Source organism: Chlorocebus sabaeus, chromosome 15, assembly GCF_047675955.1.
Source record: "Chlorocebus sabaeus isolate Y175 chromosome 15, mChlSab1.0.hap1, whole genome shotgun sequence".
Lineage (NCBI taxonomy): Eukaryota > Metazoa > Chordata > Mammalia > Primates > Cercopithecidae > Chlorocebus > Chlorocebus sabaeus.
This window is the reverse complement of record NC_132918.1, coordinates 65,540,346-65,560,324: the sequence shown is the minus strand read 5'-3', so window position 1 is coordinate 65,560,324 and position 19,979 is coordinate 65,540,346. Positions and strand designations below refer to the sequence as shown.

At 38.4% G+C, this 19,979-nt stretch overlaps 2 protein-coding genes across 6 annotated transcripts in view; one reads left to right on the top strand and one right to left on the bottom strand.

Annotated features, from left to right (window-relative positions):
• LOC119625792 (putative uncharacterized protein encoded by LINC00596) overlaps positions 1-3,096 on the bottom strand; it is a 36,805-nt gene extending 33,709 nt beyond the window's left edge. Inside the window, exons 1-2 of the mRNA XM_073023640.1 lie at positions 2,723-3,096; positions 946-1,117 (exon numbers count right to left, since the gene is read on the bottom strand). Of these exons, the coding sequence (XP_072879741.1) occupies positions 946-963 (18 nt within the window). The 5' untranslated portion in view covers positions 964-1,117; positions 2,723-3,096. The remainder of the gene's footprint in view (positions 1-945; positions 1,118-2,722) is intronic.
• A 52-nt stretch (positions 3,097-3,148) lies between these two features.
• On the top strand, positions 3,149-19,620 carry SGO1 (shugoshin 1). 5 transcript variants are annotated; one of them, XM_038002930.2, is made up of 9 exons: positions 3,149-3,300; positions 4,206-4,259; positions 5,262-5,410; positions 5,492-5,688; positions 10,715-10,791; positions 12,405-12,463; positions 13,996-14,802; positions 17,746-17,935; positions 18,162-19,620. In XM_038002930.2, exons 3-9 carry the CDS (start codon positions 5,269-5,271, stop codon positions 18,271-18,273), a joined length of 1,584 nt encoding a protein of 527 aa, XP_037858858.2. In that variant the 5' UTR covers positions 3,149-3,300; positions 4,206-4,259; positions 5,262-5,268; the 3' UTR covers positions 18,274-19,620. The 5 variants fall into 5 exon arrangements, with proteins under 5 accessions (XP_037858858.2, XP_008007461.3, XP_008007460.3 ...); XM_008009270.3 differs by having other exon boundaries at positions 4,206-4,296; XM_008009269.3 differs by lacking the exon at positions 4,206-4,259.
• Positions 19,621-19,979: the final 359 nt, after the last annotated feature.

Here is a 19,979-nt window from a genome sequence, read left to right as displayed (position 1 = left end):
AATGTTAGGAACAAGGCAGTTAAAGATTAGTAACAACCAGTTTTATTGGGATTTTAGAAACTTGCAGGGGAGAATGTGAGTGCTCGTTATATTTTATATACATCACAAAGTTAAAATTAATGAAAGTAGAAATAACATGCATTCACATGTTGAAAAACCCTGATAGTAATGCAGCTACAAATATTCACTGTCATTTGAGAGCAAGATTTTTAAGAAGTTAAAATGATTTGAATTACGCCATAACTATTCTAAACATCTACCAAATTAAACAAAGAATTTTGACTAATTGGGTACCCTTTCATAGGTTCTTCTCAGTTTGTCAGCTAGATGACATGTTCCTACACTGTACTTTCCTGATATAATTAAACCATGGATTATCTCTGAATTAGGCTGGGTACTACTGTGATATAATAAAAGGGAGCAGTAGCAGAACATAGTCTAGTTGTTAATAGCATGGACTTTGGAGCCAGGCTTCCTGGGTTCAAACTCCAGTCCACCATTTAGTACTCTTTGAAAAATGCCTATTTTTGTTCAAAAAGGAATATGTGCACTCTTCTTGGGAACAGCTGTAGTTTCCACAATATTTTAAAAGAGCTGTTGATTCCAACAGGAATTTAGTTCCCTAAAATCAGCGGCAGTAGAACATTTTGATGTACGAAAGTTATTCATGCTAGGACTCCGGTGGCATTTTCCCTCACTGCCCCTAAATTCAGCCATTTCTATTCTTTAAGGCTCTATAATAAACACTTGATTTGAAGTCTGACCCATTTTTAAATTGGGAACAGGGAAGACACCCCTCAAAAAGTCAGAACCTCCAAGCCTTTGGTCAGGGCCAACCATATAATCTCTGTGGGCCGATGTGAAATGAAAATATGACGCTCCTTGTTAAAAATGCAAGACAAAAACCTTCAGACTGAAAAGAAAGGGAATTGTGGAATGTCTTACCTTTTCTTTTCCTTTCATGCCATCACTTTTAGTGTAAGTGGTTAGCAAATATAATAAGGTTGCTTGGGCATGGTGGCTTAGCCAGTAATCCCACTTTGGGAGGCTGAGGCAGGCGAATCACTTGAGCTCAGGAGTTTGACACCAGTCTAGGCAACATGACAAAACCCTGTCTCTACAAAAAAATACAAAAATTAGCGGGGCGTGGTGGTGGGTACCTGTAATCCCAGCTACCTGGGAGGCTGGGGCAGGAGAACTGCTTGAACCTGGGAGGTGGAGGCTGCAGTGAGCTGAGATCGTGTCACTGCGCTCCAACCTGGGAGACAGAGCAAAACTTCATCTCAAAGAAAATAATAATTTCAAGACGGCAAGGGTGAGCCCTTCTGAGCACTTTGTACTTAGGTCCCTAACTACAAAATAAGTGGTTCATGGAAGCCATTTAATGAGCATCCTGAACACTGCATGACATGGGACAAAAAAACAGTGACAGACACACATTGCATGAATCACATCTGCTCACAAGATTGCTCCATTGCCTCATCAGACATAACTTACAAAACGTAAGTTCAAATATAAACTACTAAGCATTTCAAGATGGCCACAGCAGAGCATTAAACCAAATGCACAGCCCTTCTAAGCACTGGTTGCCTGCTGATGAAGCTGGCCCTACTCTCGGCTCTCACTTTTCACTTCATACTCTTCTGACCTCAAACAACAAAAAAGCTCTCTGCCCATTCCTTCTTGATGCTTCTGCACATATAAGCCACACTGCCCAGTGGCAGTAAACTGAGGATTAATGGAGTTGGTCTGGTTAACTTGGAAAACAAGGGAGTTGTTGGCTGGAGAAGGGTGTTTCAGCCTCTTCCACTCAAGCTAGGACGGGTCCCTAGATTAGAGCAAGCATGTGTTAGCTACCTTTAAAAAACAACAACACATCTTCATAAAGAACGCCTAGATTCAAAGCATTTATTACGTTTTCATTTGTTCCTTTATTGTCCCAGTGAATATTTACTACCTACTTCAAATTGCAACGAGATGCTGACAATTTAGCTATCGATAAAGCAGATGTAGTTCCTGCCCTTATTCAACTTCAAGAAACAGGCAATGAACGACAAGTCAGTGTCACAAGGAATACCCCAAAAATGCAGGGCACTAAGAAAGTGTAAAACAGATACGAAGGGGCTTTAGGGTCAGATAAGTCTTTCTGGAAGAATTCATCTGTACACTGAAACTTCAGTATACATATGAGTAAGTCAGGCCAAAGGAAAGAATGTTCTTGACAGAACAGTGTTGGCAAAAGTGGCAAGAATTTTAAGAAAATGCACAAGTGGTGGAACCAGGAATCGTGGGGCTCTTTAAGGACAAAATATCTTAAAGGAGTTTGAACTTCACCTTAAATGCAATAGGGAGCCACTGTAAAGTTTCCTATTTGATACTTGCTTTGTAAAAATATTACTCTATGAAGAATATAGAGAGTAGAGTCTGCGGTCAGAGTGGGTACTAGTGCCATTTTGGGAATAAGATTAGGCTGGAAGCTGGATTGGGGGAAAAAGTGGGCATGAGAGAAACTTGGAAAGTAGAGTTGAGAAGACCGTGTGACTGACTGGACGGGCAAAGGTTAAGAGAGGATAAAGAATCATTAAGGATGATTTATCAGGCTTCTAGCCGGTAACTGGATGGATGTTGGTGCCATTTCTCGAGAAGAGTTAAAGAGCCAGAGGTAGCCGGCAAAGAGAAACATGGAGCTCCAATTTTCAGGTATCTGCAGTTTCCCTAATACCTCTTTAATCCAGAATTTGCTCCTTGCTTTGGTCTTAATTCCCCTAAAAGCTGCTTCCGTGTTGCAAGCTGGCTGACTGCTTTAACAGGCAACTAAAGAGATTCTTCTCACAGGAGGAAGGCTTTGAGCACAACCTGGGACACTGGAAGCTGTCAGACTGAAGAAACAGGAAGCTTTGGACTACCGATCACACCCCGTCTTAAGGTTTCGGAGTGACTCCACCCGTAAAATCCCCACGACACTGACGAAAAGGTCCCGGCGGGTCGCCGCGACCCGACCACCGGCTCCGCCCCCGGGCCCGATGGATGCCCGGATGCGGACGTGAGCGAGTTTGCGCCACGTGACGTCGCCTGGCGGGGCGGGACTCTGCCTGCGCCGGTTGGTGTTGGGTGCACGTGACCGCCTCCCAGCCAACCAATGGAGGAACGAGGCGGAAAATTTCGAATGTGGCGACGGTAGTTCCAGGCGACGGGGTACGGTCCTGGAGGGCTCATTGCGCGTGGCTCGCGCGGAAGAGCCTCGAAGAACCTTGAAATGTGAGAAGGAGGAAGATAGCTCTTGCAGAAGTAGTGGCCAAGGTATGGTTCTGGACCAGCCCCACCTCCCCTCGGCTTTCCTCCTCCTGAAAGAGGAGGAAGTAGGTTTTAAGGTGGGAAACAAGGGCGTAGTGATCCGTGTTTGACTTCCCTTCGGTTCTCAATATCGTTCTAAATTCGGTGGCCGAAAGCTCGGGCTCTGGAGTCCCACTGGCCGCGCGCTTTTCGCAGTTCAGCCACTCGATCTGCCCTTTCAGATGTTCCGTCTTCCTCTTATATTAAATAAATGGAAACTCTAATATCCTACTTTGCAAAATTGTGTAGATTAAGTGATGTGCAAATAAAGCTTTTTACGGTAGTTAAAAGCCTGGCTTAACGCAAGAAAATGGACAGCAGTTCTTTGTGCAGCGTGATACCGTTGACGTCCTCCTTGTCCGGGCCATTCTCTTCCTCACTTACCCTGAAGAGGCCGGCACTGACTAGTGTCCTACCTGGCTGTCTTCGCAGCAGAACTGATTGGATAATTATGAACGGAGATCAAATATGCTAGGTTCTTTTGAATCCAGAGCGCCACGCGAGTCCTCTACAGATTGAGACCGTCATCTCGCGCTGTAGCCTGTCTTTGCTTTCATTCCTTCTGTCTACCACACCCCCTGCTAACACCATCGCCTAATTTAGACAGGATATAAAACTTTTGATATGGAAAGTTTCTTTTGTGATTTTAGCTTGATTAAAAGTAATAACGAAAACTTTAAAATAACTAAACTAGATCAGTAACTTAATCTGTATGACTCTCAAACATCTCCAGTTCTAACTTAATTGTGTAAAACAACCCCTTTACCATTAGTGCTTTTAAAAATAGCTATCCTATCTCTGCTAGGAACCTCCCAGTATATATTGTATATACCTTGGTAGAAAGTTCTTAATCTACAATATCTATATTTAAGATTCCAGACACTGCATAGAGGAAAATAAGACCTGGAGAACATACTCAAGAAAGTGTAAGGTTTAGGAAAATGTTTGACTATCTTAGAGAAGGTAACGATATCCTTTGTGGTGAAAATTGTATGCATACATTATTATTGGAAACAAGTTTTTTTTCAATTTTAAGATATTCAAAGTGCAATCTAGAGTAAAAGATGTTTCTGAAAAGTGGTTTGACATATTTAGTAGCATGCTAAAACCTACCTGACTTACAACATTGAGAGATTAAGTATACTTATGTATTTAATACTCAGCGTTTAACTGTATGTACAACAATATTTTATGTCTGATTTGTTATGTTCATAATTCACTAGGAGTTAACAGCCCTAAGTTTTAGCCATACTTTGAGAATACTGGAGTGTTCTTCTGCCCAAGTTCCTGCTCTAGCTCTGTAATTGTTACAATAGCCTAATAAAATTGTATGTAGTGCTACATAGTTTAAACCTCTAAGGATCACCTTGACTTTCTTGAGAGTGTGTGTATATCGTAAGCGATAATTAGGTTAAAATTATCTAATTATGGAAAAATAGTTGAATGACCTAATGTGATGAGTTAATCATTAAAGAAGAGCTGGAAAACAAAACCCAGATATATAATTGCCTCAGAACTAATGCTGTAAGCCTAAGCACTAAAAGTTGGTCCTAAACATTTTCTTTAAGAAGCATAAATAATAATGGCATCAAGATATAATAATAAGCATTTTCAATAGTGTCTGGCATATATGCCACAGTGAGTATTTGTTAAAGAATGAATAAGTGGCATATTGTGGAATCTTTGGGTTGGAAACCTATATTCAATAAAACTTTTCTATAAAGTGCCTGAGGAGGAAGAGAGAACATCAGAAATATGAATGAGATTTTAAAAGGGGAAAATTTATGTTATCAAGTTAGTTAACTATCTACTTTGAGCTAATTCTACAGTTTAGTCTATTTAATGCATTCTTTATGAACAGCCTATGTTTTTTAAAGTTTTATATTTGATAATATTCTCTCTGAGAAAAATTATTTTTTATTGTTTAGGAAAAAGATGGCCAAGGAAAGATGCCTGAAGAAGTCCTTTCAAGATAGTCTTGAAGACATAAAGAAGCGAATGAAAGAGAAAAGGAATAAAAACTTGGCAGAGATTGGCAAACGCAGGTCTTTTATAGCTGCACCATGCCAAATAATCAGTAAGAGATTTTTATGTTGTCCTTTTATATCACTTTTAAGTTTAGATTTAATAACTGATAAATTTTTTTATCCTCTTTTAGCCAACACTTCTACGCTGCTGAAAAATTACCAAGACAACAACAAAATGTTAGTTTTAGCTTTGGAAAATGAAAAATCCAAAGTGAGAGAAGCCCAAGATATCATCCTACAGCTGAGAAAAGAATGTTACTATCTCACATGGCAGCTATATGCATTGAAAGGAAAACTTACATCACAACAAACAGAAGAACCTGCTCAGGTATTTTCATTACTGAGGCCGAATTTCTTAGTTTAGTTAAGACATGAATAAGTAGTTTAGATCAATTATTTTATTTAAATGAATTACTGATAGCTCAATTATGCATGAATTGTTTAAAACATCCTTCTTTGGTGCTTCAGAGCACAGCTATTGCATTTGGCCAGTTAAGAAAGCTTCAAGCATATAGGTGATTGAAGCCTGTTCCTGCCTATTTCATTCGTAAAGCAGGTAGCAAGACAGGATGCAGAAGACATAGTTTTAGCCTTTTGCATTGCTGGTCTATTTGAATGTTCAACTAAGTGAGTCAAAGATAGTGCAACTAAGCTAAAGATATAAAAGTGGTAGTTGAAGTGGACTCATCCAAAAGTTTTAATCAATGCTATCTTAGCTTTTACCTTAGCCTTTTGTTTTGCTATATCCAGTGGGGTTTTATAAGAACTACCTTTATTTAGGACATAGGGAGTATTTAAGTGCTTTTTGGAGAATCGTTTTTACCTACTTGTTGGCTAAGTAGAGAAGACTGTTCACTCCCAGACAAGTAAGATCATAAACATTTTGCTGCTCAAATTTTCAATCTGATTCTCTTTTTGTCTAAGATTGTAAAGAAGGTGTTCAAATATGGTCCTGCTAGCCAAAATATAACAGATATGGAGAAGGTTTGCTTTAGGATATTCTTTGTGTCTTGCTGTACCATTGTGTATCATTATGTATACAGTAATGTGTGTCATTACTTATGAAAAAAGTAATGATGAGCTAGTTTATTTATCCCTTTTTCCAGTAGCTACTGCCAGGGAAATGGGGCAGAGAAAGAAAAAAAGCAGTGGTGAGTGTCAGGCGTACAGAACATTGAAATTCTTCCCAGTGGCCATTGCTTCGCTATACCAGTGAAAACATTTGAGTTGGCACTTAGACCAGAAGGTCAGATAAGAAAGTGAGAACATAATGATTAGGGGAGGGATATTGGGGGTGGGAGGAGGTGGGCGGGTAATTGAAAATGGAATTAATGTCACTTCTCCATTGACAGGAGGAGTCAGTGAAAGAGTTCTTGCTTCACTCCCTATTGATTCCTTATTTTTTTTCCTCCATGTGATTAAGACACGTGTAATATATATGTATATATACACATAGACAATAAGTACATATATGGTATATTTGAGAACTGCCTCTATAAAGATTAGGTATATTTTCTTTACCTTCATGGGAGGTTTATATGTGTGTGTGTGTGTGTAGATATATATATATATATTTTTTTTTTTTTTTTTTTTTTTTTTTTTGAGACAGAGTCTTGCTCTGTCACCAGGTTGGAGTACAGTGGTGCAGTCTCAGCTCACTGGAGCCCCTGCCTCCTGGGGTCAAGCGATTCTTGTGCCTCTGCCTCCCAAGAGCTGGGATTACAGGCATGTGCCACCACACCTGGCTAATTTTTATATTTTTAGTAGAAACAGGGTTTCGCCATGTTGATCAGGTGTCTTGAACTCCTGGCCTCAAGTGACCCACCCACCTCAGCCTCCTAAAGTGCTAGGATTACAGGCGTGAGCCACTGTGCTAGGTGTGGTAGATTACTTTTTTTTTTTTTTCCCCAGAATGTAATCTTTTCTAATTTTGTATTTTCCTTGTTCAGTCAACTAGTAGGGGGAAACAGTTCCTCTAAAGGCATTTGAATCTTCCTCCTCCTTTTACAAAGTTTTTACTGAAAAACAGAAATAGTAGGAAGTGAATACTCGATGAGATAATTACAAAAGCAGTTGGGAAAAAATTCTATTACTGCAGCTCAGTGGTTTTTGAGTATTTATTAAAAACATTGTTAGTTGCTACGCAAATATATTCTTAGCATTTAGAATGTCAACGTTTGTATTTTCTGCTATATACTAATTGCTTGTGTCACTCATTCTCAACCTCATTGTACACCCATGCTTCAGTGCTTATCAAATCAATTTAGCAGTGATGGAGAAGCTTAAAATGTAAAAATTTTACAAGAATGTTTTCTTGCCTAGCCTAGCAATAGTTAACATTTAGGTAATTTTTAACAGCCTTTTTGTTCCCTAATTTTATAGATTTTTTTAATGACTTGTTTTTAAGTTATATTAGTATACATTTAAATGTTCTTTTTTATTTACCTGCATTAATATTCGTTTCAGAACATTAGCTACATTGATGTCAAATTTAAAGTTTTCATCTTTGGCCGGGGTAGGTTGTGGGGGACAGAGTCTCGCTCTTGCCCAGTCTGGGGTGCAGTGGCGTGATCACAGCTCACTGCAGCTTTCACCTCCCAGGCTCACGCACACTCAGCCTTCACCTCCCAGGTTCAAACGATCTTCCTATCTCAGCCTCCTGAATAGGTGGGACTATGGGCATGCACTGCCACACTTGGCTAATTTTTTCTTTTTTTTTTTTTTTTTTGCCAGAGACAGGATCTTGCCATGTTGCCCAGGCTGGTCTTGAACTCCTGGTCTCAAGCAATCCTCCAGCCTTGGCCTCCCGATGTGCTGGGATTACAGGCATGAGCCACCACACCTGGCCGAAAGATTTTAATGGGATTAAATTTCTGGTTGTTTTGTTTTTAATGAACATTTTTAGCCTATTTATTATAATGTCAACATATATTCATCAAATTTCAGAAGATAATTCAATTAAATTAGAATTGGCTTCTTAGGAATTGAGTGAGAATTGTCATCTTCGTAACAGAGATCTACAAATCCACCTCTATACTTAGGTTCTTCATCTTCCCTCTTGTTACAGTGGCAGAATGGCCCCTATTCCTGCTAAAGGCAAGCACCACCCCAAGCCGCTCCCTAGCCCATGCGTCAGATTTTCTCTTCGCACCTCCTCTACAACTTTATTCCTGGAAGATTGTTCTCTCTTCCATATATCCCCCTCTCCACTGGATCATTTCAGTCATCATAAAGATGTGCTTTCGTATCTCTCAACCTTAGAGAAGAAGAAAGTAGTGAAACCTCTCCTCGTCTCATATTTCTTTATCTCCTCATTTGTTTTCTTCCCTTCACAGCAGAACTTTTAAAAAGAAAACAGTATATTCTTTACTTCCTCAGCTTCCATTCACATTTGAAATGACTCTTTTTTTTTTTTCTTTGAGACAGGATCTCGCTCCGTTGCCTAGACTGAAGTGCAGTGGCATAATCATGGCTTACTGCAGCCTTGACCTCCGAGGCTCAAGTGCTCCTCCAAACCTCAGTCTCCTGAATAGCTGGAACACCACCACGCCCAGATAATTTTTAAACATTTTTTTGTAGAGACCACCTCACTATGTTGCCCAGGTTGGTCTTGACCTCCTGGGTTCAAGCAATCCCCCTGCTTCAGCCTCTCTAAATGCTAGGAATACAGGCATGAGGTACCATGCCTGGCCTGCAGCCACTCTGAATCTAGATTTGATCCTTACCATTCTGTTGTCACTGCATATCAAGGTCACCAAAACCTCCATGTTACCAAATTCAGTGGTAACTTCTCTTTCTTCTTGACCTTGCAGTAATAATATGTAAAACAGGAACCACTCTTTACTTGACATACTTTGATCTATTAGTTTTCATGATATTATGCTCCCCTGGTTTTTATTCTACCTTTCTGACTATTCCATATCGGTCTCTTTTGCTGATTTCTTCCTCATTCTACCTTTAAATGTCAATTCTTGGCCAGGCACATTGACTCATGCCGGTAATCTGAGCACTTTGGGAGGCTGAGGTGAGAGGATCACTTGAGCCCAGGAGTTCAAGACCAGCCTGGGCAACACAGCGAGACTCCCATCTCTACAAAATAAAAAATAAAAATTAGCCAGTTGTGGTGGCATGCACTTGTAGTCCCAGCTACTTGGGAAGCTGAGATAGGAGGATCATGTGTGCCCAGGAGTTGAAGGCTGCAATGAGCTATGATAGCACCACTACACTTCAGCTTGGGTGACAAAGCAAGACTTTATTTCAAAAAATGAATAAATGCCAGTTGTTGTAGACTCATCTTATACCCTGTCATAGCTTTATGTACTGTCTGCTGATGCCTTCCCAGTTTATAGTACAGAATCTAAAAACAAACACATACACACGTATACACACAGCCACCATTTGCTATCTCCACTTAAAGATGTATAAGGGATCTCAAACATACCTTATATAAAGCACAACTTCCCCTTGCCTCCCCCAAAGATACTGTATACTTCCTACCTTCCTTTATAAGTCTTACTCATCTCAGTAAAGTAGCCTACCCATTTGCTTAGTCCAAAACCACAAGAGGCTTTCCTCTCCCTCATTGTTCCCACCTCCATCCCTTTTCAGTTCTTGAGCTTCACCTGTCATCTCAAGGCCTTCCACTGAGCTTCACCTCCATAGCCATGACTCTAATCTTAGCTGATACCGTCTCTTGCCAGATATGCTATGACAATCTCTCAACTCTTTCTAACCCTGGCCTCTTTTAATTCAGACTGATCTTTCAAAAACTTAAATCAGTTTACTTCCTTTCTTAATATTAAGTACTTTTCCATCATACTTAGACTGAAATCTAAACTCATGGTTCTCAAGGCCCTACATTATGTGGCCTCTGCATGTATAGCTCCTACTGTTCTCAGTGACTATGTTCCAGCCACAACAGCCTTTCTTTCCTAAACACAGCAAGATTTTTCTTATGTGTATTTGCTGTTTCCACTCCCTTCTTTTCCTCCTGCTCTTTCAGTGGCGGGCTCCTTTGCAGTCTTGTGATTTATATCAGATTCACTCTATTTAAAAGAGCAATCCAACCTGAGTTACTCTCTATCACCTCACCGTGGGTATTTCCTTCATGGCACTTATCACAATCTGAAATTTTGTACATATGTCTTCTCTTTTTAAAATTTTATTTCCCTGCACTAGAATGTAAGCTTTAAGAGGATAAGACTTACTCTGCTTTTGAGCTCTTATAGACTCAGTTCCTAGAACTATGGCATGGCACCATGGTAGACCGTCAACCAGTGCATATTGTTGAATAAGTTAATGCTTTCTTCTGAATACTTCAGTTATAACAGTGTTTTGTTTTAATACATTAACAGAACCAGGAAATATGTTCCTCTGGAATGGACCCCAATAGCGATGACAACTCCAGAAATTTATTTGTGAAGGATTTACCGTTAGTATCAAATTCTTTATTATGATTATTAATACTAAGAAAGATTTAATTCTGTGATTCATTTATGAAAGGAAATGTGCATCACGTCAACTCTTATATTTGTAGTCTGATGCTTTCTCTGCTGAGAATATATTTAAGAGAATTTGATGTGTTGAAATTCTATCACATATAGCCAAGCTAAACCCCTTTTTCTCATATTTCACTCCTTTTTTGATGCCTAGGAAAAAGAAGCCTTACCAGAATTTTTAATTCTACTTCATACTTTCCTTCAGTCATACTTTTCTGTGTACCATGTTTTTATTTTAAGAAGGATTAGCTATTGAAATGAGGTGTTTTGCTAGCCCTATAAATAGTCTGGTTTTGGGGAAAAATAAATAAATAAATGAAACATCATATTTAACACAGTTGTCCCATTGTCTCGCTGACCCAGTTCATTTTTCTAGATCACCTATACCCTCGTCCCCTTCTCTTGGATCAAATGTACTTTATTTATTTGTTTATGAATTATTAAGCTTTAATTATAAACAGTAAAATGCACAGATCACAGTTACACAGTTCGATGAGTTTGACTAATGTATATATCGTGGAACAAAAATGTCAATGAAGACATAGTGTTTTTACTATTAACATTTTGGGCCAGATAATTCTTTGTTGTAGAGGGCTGTCTGTGCATGATGGGATGTTTAGTAGCATCCATAGCCTCCACCCAATGAATCCCAGTAACATCCCTCAGGAGAACAGAAAATGACTTCAGATATTGTCACATGTTCCCTGGAGAGCATAATTGCCCTTAGATGAGAACTACTGCCATAGACAGTTCTTTCGTATGCCTTTCAAGTCCATCCCCTTCTCCACAGAAGTAACCACTAAGATGATTTCTATTGCCGTAGATTACTTTTAATCATTAGTAGTTTTTAAACTGTTGGACTTTAAGATCTGACAAACTTATGTTGTGGACAAAAAGTAAGATAAGGTAATCGCGTTTGTAGAAGTTTTCTAAAGTAGTTATTAGTTACCACAGCCATTACCTAAACCTGTTTAATGTCTAGAGTGGAAAATTCTCTACAGAGAATAAAGAATAAAATTACAATTAGAATGAAACTGCCAGTAATAGTGTTAGAGTATAAAGAACACTTCATGTTTCATGAAGTAAAGAACAACATTTTTAAAGAAAATGAACAATGTTAACTTCAGAAGAGTTCAATAGTTAAGCACCATAAAAGCATATATTACAAACAAATCATAGCTCTGCTAATGATAAAGCAGCCTCCTAAAGAGTGATCAAACTACATTTTTTAAAAAACATTTTACAAATTAATTATCATTGGCTGTTTCCTTAGTTAAATGAAATTGAGTTATATAACATGTTTTCAGGTGGAACTATCCAACTTGATAGGTTAGTTCTTCAAGTAGGAGTTGAATGTGAGTCATAACAAATCAATCTCCCTATAATCAGCATAAGTGTCCTTTGGTTTCCTTTGATACAGAATAGATGTATTGATTTGAAATCGAGTTATGAAATGATACTAAAGGAAAGAAAAATTAGGAAAATACTGAATTTCTTTTTATTACATAATCATTAAATTTCTGTTTTTTCATTGGTATTTTCTAAGGCAAATTCCTCTTGAAGAAACTGAACTTCCAGGACAAGGAGAGTTATTTCAAATAGAAGGTAATCAAGTGAAAATCAAAAAATATTATTAAGGGCAAGATAAGGTCTTTGAGAACAAATAATACAATTAAATTTCTCTAATTCTTTTTTTCTAAACTTTTTAAATTTGTTCATCTGGTATTCTGCTCAAAGGAAATCTGTTTATTTTACACAGAGTAATAGAGTTTTAAAATATGTTTATTATGTCAAATCTGTAATCTGAAACTTCGGCTATAACTATGGCAGCAATTTACTGATTGCTACTATGTGTCAAGCTCTATGTTAGGCATTTTACCTGCATAATCTCACCTAACCCTCACAACAACCTAGGAATATAAGTACATTAGTCCCCTTTTATAGGAACTCAAGAAGGTAAAGTATCTCATATGAAGAAGTCTAGATGTTAAGAGCTAGTATTTAAAATCAAAGTTGAACTCCAAAGCTATCCCCTTCTTACTACTTTTAAATTGATATGTCTGTGTTCTCAAATGTCAATCTCCTCCACTTGAACTACGCTTTGAAGAAGGGATAGTATTTGAATAGCAAAACCGGACATAGCCTCACTTTTCCTTAAAATACAGATTATATTTCTTACCTGAGAAGCTTTCTAGTTATCTAAATCTTATTTATTTTTCAAAGAACAACTTAGCTCCCACTTTCTCGTTTGTCCCACTCTGGAATATGCGGTTGTACTTCTCTGAATCTGTACTCAGTGAAACACATATTCATTTTCTTTAAACTAAGAGCACATAAAAGCCTGTTATAATTTTTTTTTTTTTTTTTTTGAGACAGAGTCTCGCTCTTGCCCAGGCTTAGAGTGCAGTGGCGCAATCTCAGCTCACTATAAGCTCCACCTCCTGGGTTCACGCTATTCTCCTGCCTCAGCCTCCCAAGTAGCTGGGACTACAGGTGCCCGCCACCATGCCCGGCTAATTATATATATATATATATATATATATATTTTTTTTTTTTTTTTTAGTAGAGACGGGGTTTCACCGTGTTAGGCAGGATGGTCTCCATCTCCTGACCTCGTGATCTGCCCGCCTCAGCCTCCCAAAGTTTGGGATTACAGGCGTAAGCCACTGTGCCTGGCCTATAATATTTTTAAAGATTATAAAGATTGAGTGTCCCTTATTCAAAATGCTTGGGACCAGAAGTGTTTTGGATTTATTTTTTTAATTTTGGAATATTTACATTATATCAGTTCATCATCCCTAATTTGAAAATCTGAAATCCAAAACCCTCCAGTTAGCATTTCCTTGGAGCATCATGACTGCACTGAAAAAGTTTTGGATTTCAGATTTTCAGATTAGGGATACTGAACCTATACAAGATTCTTTCACATGTCAGATATAAGCCATCAGTTGATCATTGACAAGTAAATAGATGGTATTATTTTAGTTCCCCAGATTTTTATTTACAGATTTTATAATGTAGGAAAACTACAGAATGACTTTTTGGTCATTCAATTTTTCCTTTGAATTCTAAAGTTCTTGAAATTCAATTTTCCACAAAGTCAAACTATTTTTCTCATTTATTTTTTAAATTCTCAGATCAGATACCTACTATTCCTCAAGAAACACTGGGATTTGATTTTGATTCAGGTGAAGCTAAGTCCACTGATAATGTCTTACCTAGAACTGTATCTGTCCGTAGCAGTTTAAAGAAACATTGTAACAGTGTATGTCAGTTTGATAGCTTGGATGATTTTGAAACCAGTCATTTGGCGGGGAAGTCTTTTGAATTCGAAAGAGTTGGATTTTTAGACCCACTAGTAAACATGCCTGAAAATGTACAATACAATGTTTGTCAATGGAGCAAGGACCAAGCTAACTTATCGCTTTCAAAGCTGATTCATCCAGGAACATTTACTAAAACAAAAGAAGACATTTTAGAATCTAAATCTGAACAAACTAAAAGTAAGCAAAGAGATACACAAGAAAGAAAAAGAGAAGAGAAAAGAAAAGCTAACAGGAGAAAATCAAAACCTATGTCAAAATATAAAGAGAATAAAAGTGAAAATAAAAGAACTGTTTCCAAAAAGAAAATGCACAAATCTGTCAGTTCCAATGATGCTTACAATTTTAATTTGGAAGAGGGTGTTCATCTTACTCCTTTCCGACAAAAAATGAGCAATGACTCTAATAGAGAAGAAAACAATGAGTCTGAAGTGAGCCTCTGTGAATCAAGTGGTTCAGGAGATGATTCCGATGACCTCTATTTGCCCACTTGCAAGTACATTCTGAATCCCACCAGCGATTCAGGTACAAGACCAGTCACCAGGCCTCTAGCTAAAAGAGGACTGAAATATACAGATGAAAAAGAGACGGAGGGTTCTAAGCCAACAAAAACTCCTACTAGTAAGTGATCTACTTGTTTACCTGCGTTTTTAATGTTTGTGATAAATGATCACTCCTGATGCTTATATACTATACTTACCATCTGTTTCTCTGGTGGAGGTTGGAGACTTACCATCTGTCTCTCTTTGGGGGAAGTTATGGTCTGATTAAACTGTGTGGGGCTGGGTGTGGAAATCACAGTTGTATTGCTCTGACCTAATTCAGAGATTGCTTGTTGTGGAGACAGAATTTTTATTTTCAGTAAATAAGGACTCCCAAGAGGACAGAGGGACTCTTTTGTGGAGTTAGGTTGAATTAAAGTAGCTTTTATACACTTACCTGAAGTATCCCCTTGAAAGTGAAATCAAATTTGAATCCAGTGACTTGTTATTTTAATGGCCTTGTTTTATATTAAATTTGACAGGAACTATGATTTTAAATAATCTTCTAGTTAGTGAAGATTTCCTCAATTGATAGACTTAGTATTCTTTTGTACAACATCTCTAAAAACTGGCTCAGAAAATATTTTATGAGATCAAAAGTAGGCATAGTTCAGATGTTCATAATACAGCCTACACCTGTCCACAAAGATTCTCATTTGGCAGTTGTAGTTAATACAAGTAAAACTAACATACATAGTCAAGTTGTACCATTTTCAAAACATTGTTATATCATTTTATTTGATCCTCAACAATTCTGTGAAGTATAGGTGTTATGATGCTTATTTTGTTTATAAGGAGATTAAAACCTTAAAAACTGAACCAACTTTCTAAATCATTTAGTCAGTGGTAGCAGGCAAGTATCTTCTTAAAAATATGCTGTAGGCTAGGCGGGTTGGCTCATGCATGTAATCCCAGCACTTTGGGGGGCCGAGGTAGGCGGATGACCTGAGGTCAGGAGTTCGAGACCAGCCTGGCCAACATGGTGAAACCCCATCTCCACTAAAAATACAAAAAAATGAGCTGGGCGTGGTGGTACACACCTGTAATCCCAGCTACTCGGGAGGCTGAGGCAGGAGAATCGCTTATACCCAGGAGACAGAGGTTGCAGTGAGCCGAGACTATGCCATTGTGCTCCAGCCTAGGCAACGAGCAAAACTCGGTCTCAAAAAAAAAAAAAAATCAAACAAGATTGGCAGTGTTGATAATTATTGAACCTAGGTAACTCAGAGTTTATTATACTGTTACTGCCATCTTTGTGTACATTTGAAAATGTCCAGAAGAAGTTGGGATTTTTTGGTGGTGGTTCACTTTTTAATTGAGACAGGGTCTTGCTCTATCACCCAGGCTGGAGGGCACTGTCACTGTCATGGCTCAATGCAGTCTCAACCTCCCAGGCTCAAGTGATTCTTCCACCTCAGCCTCCCCAGTAGCCGGGACTATAGGCATACGCCATCACACCTGGCTAATTTTTATTTTATTTTTTTTACTTTTTGTAAAGATGAGGTCTCACTGTGTTTCCGGGGTGGTCTCAAATTCCTGGACTCAAGCAGTCCTCCTGCCTTGGCCTCACAAAGTGCTGGGATTACAGATGTGTGAGCCTGTATCCATAAAAATACATAAAATCCATAAAAATACATTTTTTAAAGAAAAAAATATACTCTAAAATAGTGTTACTCAAGAGTTTGATCCCTAGACCTCTTAGAAATGCAGAATCTCAGGCCATATCCCATACCCTGGAGTCAGAATCTGCATCTTTGTGGGGTTTTTTTTTTTTTTTTTTGGAGACAGAGTTTTGCTCTTGTTGCCCAGGCTACAGTGCAGTGGCACAATCTCAGCTCATCCCAACCTCCACCTCCTGGGTTCAAGCTATTCTCCTGCCTCAGACTCCCGAGTAGCTGGGATTACAGGCATGTGCCACCACGCCGGGCTAATTTTGTATTTTTAGTAGAGACGGAGTTTCTCCATGTTGGTTAGGCTGACCTGAAACTCAACCTCGGGTCTCTCAGAGTGCTGGGATTACAGGCGTGAGCCACCGTCCCTGGCCATTAAGAAGTCCTCCTGTGGATTCATATACACATTAAAGTTTGAGAAGCGTTTTTCCAGAATGTAGCCACCGATCTGATATTGTTCCATAAGATATATTTCTCAAACTGAAAGTTGGAATAATTAATACAGTACAATATATTTATGTGGCAACAAACAGGACAGACTATAAAAACCAGATAACACTGGAGCATATGGCTCTTAGTATACAGTCATTTCACGGTTATAGTTTACTTTTTTGGGGGTACAGTTTGCTTTTTAAAGCTATTTGAGGAGATTGTTTTGCAGTGTCTTTACTATGTGTTGGACATTTGCCTTCCAATATAGGTGTAGCTCCAAAGTATACTTGAATGTTTATGATGGGAAAAAAACTGAGTAACTTTTTAACATGCTAGTTTGTCTCCTGGTTTACACAGAAGCTGTTATTTAGAATTCTCATTTGTTTAATAGAAGGAATTTTAGCGGCTTTATAAGACTATAGGAAGAGACTTGATAAAAACCTTGGTATTGAAAGAGAGAGGACTTGATTCCAAATAGCAAGGTATGACTAAAATGAAATTCCATGGTTAAACTAACTTATTATTCCCAAGCTATCCTAGAAGAATTTTAAGTTTTAGTGAAGTGTTCTGTTATAATTAATATTTCAACAATAGTTTGAAAGGAAGAGGAAAAAATGATGAAAAAGCCAAAAAAAAAAAAAATGTATTATTGGCCGGACATGGTGGTGCACACCTGTAGGCCCAGCTCCTCAGAAGACTGAAGCAGGAGGATTGCTTGAGACCAGGAGGTGGAGGTTGCAATGAGCTGAGATCACACTACTGCACTTCAGCCTGGGCAACACAATGAGAGCCCATCTAAAAAAAATTCTGTTATTAAATGCTGGATTTTGTATACAGTTAAGATATATAAAATTGAGTACAATTTTAGTTCCTGTGTGGGTTTTTTTAATTTAAATCATTCAGTAAAAATTATTTTGTAGGTACACCACCTGAAACTCACCAGTCACCTCATCTTAAACTGAAGGATATCACCAATGTCTCCTTGTATCCTGTTGTGAAAATCGGAAGGCTTTCTCTTTCTCCAAAAAAGAATAAAGAAAGCCCAGCAGTGGCTCTGCCTAAACGTAGGTGCACAGTCAGCGTGAACTATAAGGAGCCCACCCTCACTTCGTAAGTATTTGGTTTGTGGGAACTTATTTTTAATGATACATGTCGGGGGAATAAGGTTATGGAGCTTTGTTCAATAATGAGTTTTTTCTGAAATAAAAACATTTGATTTTAAAAAACTGAAGTGGTAACATTTAAAATTGGTGTATTTTACCATAACTTGATACTGAGGAGTAAGTTAATATTGGGATGCTTATATTATGCCTGAGATCTCTTTTTACTCTTCCAGGAAACTGAGAAGAGGGGACCCTTTTACAGATTTGTGCTTTTTGAATTCTCCTATTTTCAAGCAGAAAAAGGATTTGAGACGTTCTAAAAAAAGTATGAAACAATTACAATGAAGGTTTTGTTGGATATTGTTTAAATTCAATCTACACCTCTTTCTGTTGCTTCAAGAGAGGATCTGTAAGAGTACACAAACAGAGTGAGCCATTGCCATAGAATATTCTCTTGACAGGACCCTAGCTCATAAACGTTTCTTCAGAACTATGCTTCAAATGGGATGTTTTGTATTAAAATGTTAATAAATCTAATTTGTTTTTTCTTTTGAATATAAATAACTAAACTTAAGCATTATCATCATACCGATTTCTTATGCTGCCTAAACCCCTTAATGTTGGTCAAAATGTATCTTTTTTTGTTGTTGTTGTTTTGGAGACAGAAATTCATTCTTGTTGCCCAGGCTGGAGCGCAGTGGCGTGATCTGAGTTCACTGCAACCTCTGCCTCCCAGGTTCAAGCTATTCTCCAGCCTCAGACTCCCGACTAGCTGGGACTACAGGCATGCGCCACCACGCCCAGCTAATTTTGTATTTTTAGTAGAGACAGGGTTTCTCCATGTTGGTCAGGTTGGTCTCGAACTCCCAACCTCAGGTGATCTGCCCGCTTCAGCCTCCCAAAGTGCTGGGATTACAGGCATGAGCCACTGTGCCCAGCCCAAAATATATCTTTTTTTTTTTTTTTTTTTTTTTTGAGACGGAGTCTCGCTGTGTCACCCAGGCTGGAGTGCAGTGGCGCGATCTCGGCTCACTGCAAGCTCCGCCTCCCGGGTTCCCGCCATTCTCCTGCCTCAGCCTCCGAGTAGCTGGGACTACAGGCGCCCGCCACCACGCCCGGCGAGTTTTTTTTTGTATTTTTAGTAGAGACGGGGTTTCACCATGTTAGCCAGGATGGTCTCGATCTCCTGACCTCGTGATCCACCCGCCTCGGCCTCCCAAAGTGCTGGGATTACAGGCTTGAGCCACCGCGCCCGGCCCCAAAATATATCTTATACAAACATTTTAGAAATGAATAATGATTACTCAAATTAAGATATTTTCGTTATAAGCTTCTGGCATCTCTATTTTTCCCTTAAGTGGGGGATACTAAAGTGAATGATTTTCTAAGAGGATCTTTTGAAACCCTTCAGTACAGTATTTAAGTAAAATAAATTATTGTGGATCTTTTGAAACTCTATGTAGTATTTGAATAGAATAAATTTTTGATATTTACAGTAGGGTACCCCCTAAGTTGTTTATGAATTCCTCATACCACTGTTGTATTTAATTTTTCAGATAAAATGTGTATGGAAAAATGACTAGAGAAATTTATTGTTTTTTAGGCTCAGGGACTAGGTAAGTGACTAGTTCTGAACCCCAAGCTCTAATTGTATGTTCAGAGTGATGCCTCAATAAAATTACAAATGTCATGTACTTTCAGGATAGCTCCTTATTTAGTCAGAAATCTGAAAGATTAACTGTGTGAATATTTAGGGTTTTTGCATATTTTTGATCAGCCAACGAAAGGGAATTAGTTCAGTTCAGAAAGTTTGATGTCTATACTTGTATATACCTCTTTAAATTTTAAAACTTTGTAGGTTATTCATTTTTAAAGAGCAATAAAGCTTGTATAAGATAGTGACTGCTTTCCTTCTATTCTTTAAATATCAAAAACAGAATATCTCTCTGTCTTCACTATTCTCATCCTTGGACATTTCCTCTCCCCTCCCCTTGGTATTCTCTTTTTTGGGGGCGGGGGTGTGATCTAGGTGAGTTAATCCTTAGTATTTT